The sequence below is a fragment of the Anoplophora glabripennis genome, unplaced genomic scaffold, assembly GCF_000390285.2.
Source record: "Anoplophora glabripennis isolate ALB-LARVAE unplaced genomic scaffold, Agla_2.0 scaffold248, whole genome shotgun sequence".
Classification (NCBI taxonomy): domain Eukaryota; kingdom Metazoa; phylum Arthropoda; class Insecta; order Coleoptera; family Cerambycidae; genus Anoplophora; species Anoplophora glabripennis.
Window position 1 is genome coordinate 85,585 of NW_019416351.1, and position 6,000 is coordinate 91,584.

Sequence of the window (6,000 nt, forward strand, 5' to 3'; positions counted from 1 at the left end):
TGTTGGTTGCCTATTTGCTGTAGAGCTCTCTTAATGGCGATTTTTAAACTTTTTCCTTTGCCATTCCCGTCCATCAAAGGGTACATACAGCAAATAAAATAGTGTTGGTACATTTTCTAGATGGGAACGGCAACGGAAAACATTATTGAGAAAGAGTGACTACAAAAAACCTGTGATTTTCGTCAGTTTTTTAACAATTCGCAGAGAATTTAAAAAAATACATAAAAATATGTTTTTGGTCGCAAATTACTTGTAAAAAAACTGAAATGAGCACAGCTTTTAGTATTTTGAAAATTTAAAAAATCACCCCTACTTAGGGGTTGGAAAAATGCCAAAAATGAAGAATTTGAATATTATCAATTAATATAAAAACTATTAGCATGTGAATTATCGTAATATATATTTTTTTGGAATTTTTACAATTATTTCTGATATTCTCTATTTTTGGGGATGATTCCACCCCCTGAGCGTGCTTAAGGCTGGATTTTCTAATTCAACGTGCTTATTTCAGTCATGAGAATAAATCTTTCTTTGTATCGAGAATAGTTTTTATATTTATTGGTAATATTCAATTATTCATTTTGGGCGCCTCACAGTGGTAAATATTGTACAAAATTCTCGCCACACGCCAATTTTCATCGTCTCGTCGTGATTTTTTTTTTTAATAATCTCGTAATCTGAATTTTCATATTCCGGTGAGGTTTTTTCAAAGAACCTTTTTATTTTTTTAATGCTTAGGGAGTGCCCCAACCTCAATGTTGAAGAAAAAATTTTTAAATACTTGATGATCACGAAATTTAAAAACTTTTTTTCCAATGTAAATTTCGTTTAAGGCTTTTAGGTTAGAATTAATAATTTTGAGGTTAGGTTTTTGAAGAAAAAAAAACATCAGATATGGCATCAAGAGTCATAATCAATTTTATTAATAGTAGATACTTTTTAAACATTTTTTTCTACAACTGAACTTCGAGTATTTAAAAAATTTTTTCTTCGACATTGAGGTTGGGGCGCTCCCTAAGCATTAAAATAAAACAAAAAAAAAGGTTTTTTTGAAAAAACCTCACCGGATTATGAAAATTCAGAATACGAGATTATTAAAAAAAAATCACGACAAGACGATGAAAATTGGCGAGTGGCGAGAATTTTGTCCAATATTTCCCACTGTGCGTCTTTAGAAGCAAAATTGTTTCATACTTTTATAAATTTTAAAGGATAGCTCTAATGAAACATTTTTGTAAATTGAATAATCTCGGCTGGTTGCCATCGACAGCCATCGCAGAATCCTGCGAACCAAACAAATTAAATTTCTTTAAGTGGCCAGTATCAATGCTTAAGTGACGGTAATGAGAAAATTGCTAGTTAAATTTTACAAGAACATTGGAAAATAAGGAGTTTTTATAGTTTTTGTTACACAATTTGTCTAAATATGAATTAATGCACAAATAACCGACTTTCCTCCATTCTAACGCAGATTTTCTATAAAATGGACTTGGTTTGAAACTCAAATTACTTTTTGTTGTAAAGAAATTTGTAATTTACGATGTCGCTTGTCGGCAAATTACAAATTTCTTTACAACAAAAAGTAATTTGAGTTTCAAACCAAGTCCATTTTATAGAAAATCTGCGTTAGAATGGAGGAAAGTCGGTTATTTGTGCATTAATTCATACTTAGACGGAGTGTTTAACAAAAACGATAAAAATGTGTTGTTGGTTGCCTATTTGCTGTAGAGCTCTCTTAAGGGCGATTTTTAAACTTTTCCCTTTGCCATTCTCGTCTATCAACGGGTACAACAAATAAAATAGCGTTGGTACATTTTCTAGATGGGAACGGCAACGGAAAACGTTATTGAGGAAGAGTGACTGCAAGAAACCTGTTATTTTTGCCCGTTTTTTCACAATTCGTAGAGAATTAAAAAAAAATTCATAAAAATATGTTTTTGGTCTCAAATTACTTGTCGTAAAAAACTGAAATGAGTTTTGAAAATTTTAAAAATCACCCCTGCTTAGGGGTGGAAAAAATGCCAAAAATGAAGAAATTTTAATTTGATTTATTCTACAGTTAAATTAAAAGAATGAATATTGTTGTATTTTTTTCAGAATGGGGACGCTTCAACCCTCATTTAGGGGTAGTTTTTTCTTGAAACTTACTATGAATAGTTAATCCATATTTTCCTAGCCCTGTATTATCTTAATATATATTTTTTGGAATTTTTACAATTATTTCTGATATTTTCTATTTTTGGGGACGATTCCACCCCCTGAGTGCTATTAAGGGTGGATTTTCTAATTCAACATGCTTATTTCAGTCATGAGAATAAATCTTTCTTTGTATCAAGAACATTCGATAGAAAAATTCACATGCTAATAGTTTTTATATTTATTGGTAATATTCAGTTATTCATTTTGGGCGTCTCACAGTGGGAAATATTGAACAAAATTCTCGCCACTCGCCAATTTTCATCGTCTCGTCATGATTTTTTTTTTAATAATCTCGTAATCTGAATTTTCATATTCCGGTGAGTTTTTTTTCAAAAACCTTTTTTTTTTAATGCTTAGGGAGTGCCCCAACCTCAATGTCGAAGAAAAATTTTTAAATTCTCGATGTTCACGAAATTTATATTGGAAAAAAACTTTTTTTCCAATGTAAATTTCGTTTAAGGCTTTTAGGTTAGAATTAATAATTTTGAGGTTAGTTTTTTGAAGAAAAAACAGATATATCATCAAGGGTCATAATAATCAATTTTATTAATAGCAGCTACTTTTTAAACATTTTTTTTTACAACTGAACATCGAGTTTAAAAATTTTTCCTTCAACATTGAGGTTTAGGCGCTCTCTAAGCATTAAAAAAAAAGGTTTTTAGAAAAAATCTCGCCAGAATATGAAAATTCAGATTACCACGAGTTTATTAAAAACAAAATCACGACGAGAGAGAGAAAATTGACGAGTGGCGAGAATTTTGTCCAATATTTCCCACTGTGCGTCTTTTCAACCCCTCAATAGGGGTGATTTTTGAAAATTTTCAAAAAACTAAAACATATGCTCATCTTATTTTTTTTACGAAGAGTAATTTGAGACCGAAAACATATTTTTATCTATTTTCTTTAGTTCCCTGCGAATTGTCAAAAAACGGGCGATTTTTGTGGTCACTCTTTGTTTTTTTGTGGTAACGGTGAGTTTTGCAGGTACTTAAAATCGTACGAGTCCCACCTAGCGAACGTGGCCCTGAGCAACGTGGAATCCTCTAGGACGATAGCGCAAGTGCTGTACGACATGAACGACGGTTCGACACACAGGTGACCTGTACGCAAAAGTGACTAGTGGCAGGGGGACGCCCGGTGAGCGGTGACGTGCGCGAATAACAGAAACCGTGTAAATTATTCAGTGGAAGTGTACAAAAAATGTTAGTTTGGTAGGTTTAATTAAGAGCCTAATTGTTATTTTTATATAATTTACTAGTGTAAACGAGCTTCTGAAAATTTTGTTTGAAAACCTGTCTTCATCGTGAATAAACATAAAACAGTTTTATAATTGTGCAATTTATTTTATTTTTCGGCTATAATGAATTTTAGCTGTGTTTGTATATAATTCCAACTTGTATCGTGGATGGTCTGTTCATGTCCATTGTACATGTGATATATAGAGAGCACACATCATTTATTTAACATTATCAGTATTATCTGAAGATGTAACGATGCTTTTGTTTCTTCAGTGAGGTACCGAATCTCTATAGCTGACTGATTTTTGTGTGTACGTATGTGAAAATGAGTACTTCCTACTAATTTTCATATGCCTATCATATCCATCTTTTCATACTTACCAGTAAACCTGTAAAATATTTACATTATTATTATTATTATTATGGAAGAAAATAAACTGCATTTAATGTGTTCCTGCTTTTATTTCCGTCACGTCGCTTCCGTCTAAAGTACTACTCGGCACGGAATCTTTCGAACGTACGTACGCCTAGGAAAAACTGACCTACTAGGCGATATTTGAGGTTAGAAAAGCGGGAGAGACCTACTAATTGCTATTTGACGTATTTCGTAATTTAGGTTAGGAAATCGGAGGGAACCTACTATTAATAATGGGAAATGATTTATATTCAACACTTCGACGAGTAAGGGTGGTGAGGGGTGCAGGGGACAAGATTCCGTAGGCGTATTACTTGAGAAGGGGTCAAACACAGACCACCTAGACTGGCTTATACAGGGTATTCCTAAATAAGTGTCGCAACGGAAAACTGTAAATTCCTCTTGCAAAGAGAAACATATTTTTCCTCTTCCATTTTTCTCTCCGGGCTTTCATTTTCGAGATACACAAAACTTTAATTTTTTTTTAGTTTTTCGACAATATCTTAGGAATCGTTTGAACTACAGGACTGAGCTTTTGTACACACATTACCACTATTAATAGCTACTTTTTCGCACCATTCTCAAATTCATTGGACGTGCCAGTGGTGGAGATTTTAAGGTATCCTAAGGGTTTTTCCCCCCTAAATTTTACGCCACTGGAAAAATTGACTTTTGACAGCAAATTCTAAAGCGCCAATGAATTTTACACATTAAGAGTACTCTTGGTTCATTGCTCTAAAGTCGACCGTTTTCAAGAAAAATGACTTTTTGTGAATAAAAGCAAACATTTTGCTAACGTGTAAAATATTTACATTATTATTATGGAAGAAAATAAACTGCATTTAATGTGTTTCTGCTTTTATTTCCGTCACGTCGCTTCCGTCTAAAGTACTACTCGGCACGGAATCTTTCGAACGTACGTACGCCTAGGAAAAACTGACCTACTAGGCGATATTTGAGGTTAGAAACGCGGGAGAGACCTNTGGAAGAAAATAAACTGCATTTAATGTGTTTCTGCTTTTATTTCCGTCACGTCGCTTCCGTCTAAAGTACTACTCGGCACGGAATCTTTCGAACGTACGTACGCCTAGGAAAAACTGACCTACTAGGCGATATTTGAGGTTAGAAACGCGGAAGAGACCTACTAATTGCTATTTGACGTATTTCGTAATTTAGGTTAGAAAATCGGACGGAACCTACTAATAATGGGAAGTGATTTATATTCGGCACTTCGACGAGTAAGGATGGTGAGGGGTGCAGGGGACAAGATTCCGTAGGCGTATTACTTGAGAAGGGGTCAAACACAGACCACCTAGACTGGCTTATACAGGGTGTTCCTAAATAAGTGTCGCAACGGAAAACTGTAAATTCCTCTTGAAAAAAGAAACATTAATTTCCTCTTCCATTTTTCTCTCCGGGCTTTCGTTTTCGAGATACACGGTGTCAAAACTTTAATTTTTTTTTTAGTTTTTCGCCAATATCTTAGGAATCGTTTGAACTACAGGACTGAGCTTTTGTACACACATTACCACTATTAATAGCTAATTTTTCGAACCCTTCTCGAATTCATTGGATGTGCCAGTGGTGGAGATTTTAAGGTATCCTAAGGGTTTTCCCCTCCTAATTATTATGCCACTGGAAAAATTAACATTTGATAGCAAATTCTAAAGCACCAATGAATTTTACACAAAATAAGATGGTTTATTGCTCTAAAGTCAACCGTTTTCAAGAATAATGACTTTTTATGAACAAAGACAAACATTTTGCTGACGTTTCGAAGATATTTTGTAATTTAAAAGACGGGTAGTAATAATTAAAAATTTTAACGAAATTTAACAGCATTTGCAACAAGTTAATTTAAATTTAGAAATTTATATTATGTCTGCAGACTAGTGCCCTTACTTACTAACAACCCTCATGAAATTCAGGGAGTATTATCTATGGGCAATAATATTTTGAAAATTTCTTCAATGGTTTGATGAAAACTTAATTCTGGATTTTTCTTGGACCATGAAGAGCAACCTTGAACTGAACAATAATAGTTTGACAGTTTCTTCTTTCTATCCATAATTGCTGAAATTTTCCTCACACTATTTTCTTAAAATAACAGTGTTCAAAAAACGAACACTAAACACAGTTTTAAAACTG

The 6,000-nt window shown here is 33.3% G+C and overlaps 1 protein-coding gene across 4 annotated transcripts in view; it reads left to right on the top strand.

The window, feature by feature from the left end:
- Window positions 1-3,888, top strand: part of LOC108908626 (AT-rich interactive domain-containing protein 2) — a 63,006-nt gene extending 59,118 nt beyond the window's left edge. For all 4 annotated transcript variants that reach the window (XM_018712712.1, XM_018712714.1, XM_018712713.1 and 1 more), the window contains one exon: window positions 3,184-3,888. In XM_018712712.1, coding sequence (XP_018568228.1) covers window positions 3,184-3,298 — 115 coding nt within the window. In that variant the 3' untranslated portion in view covers window positions 3,299-3,888. The remainder of the gene's footprint in view (window positions 1-3,183) is intronic.
- The last annotated feature ends 2,112 nt before the right edge of the window (window positions 3,889-6,000 follow it).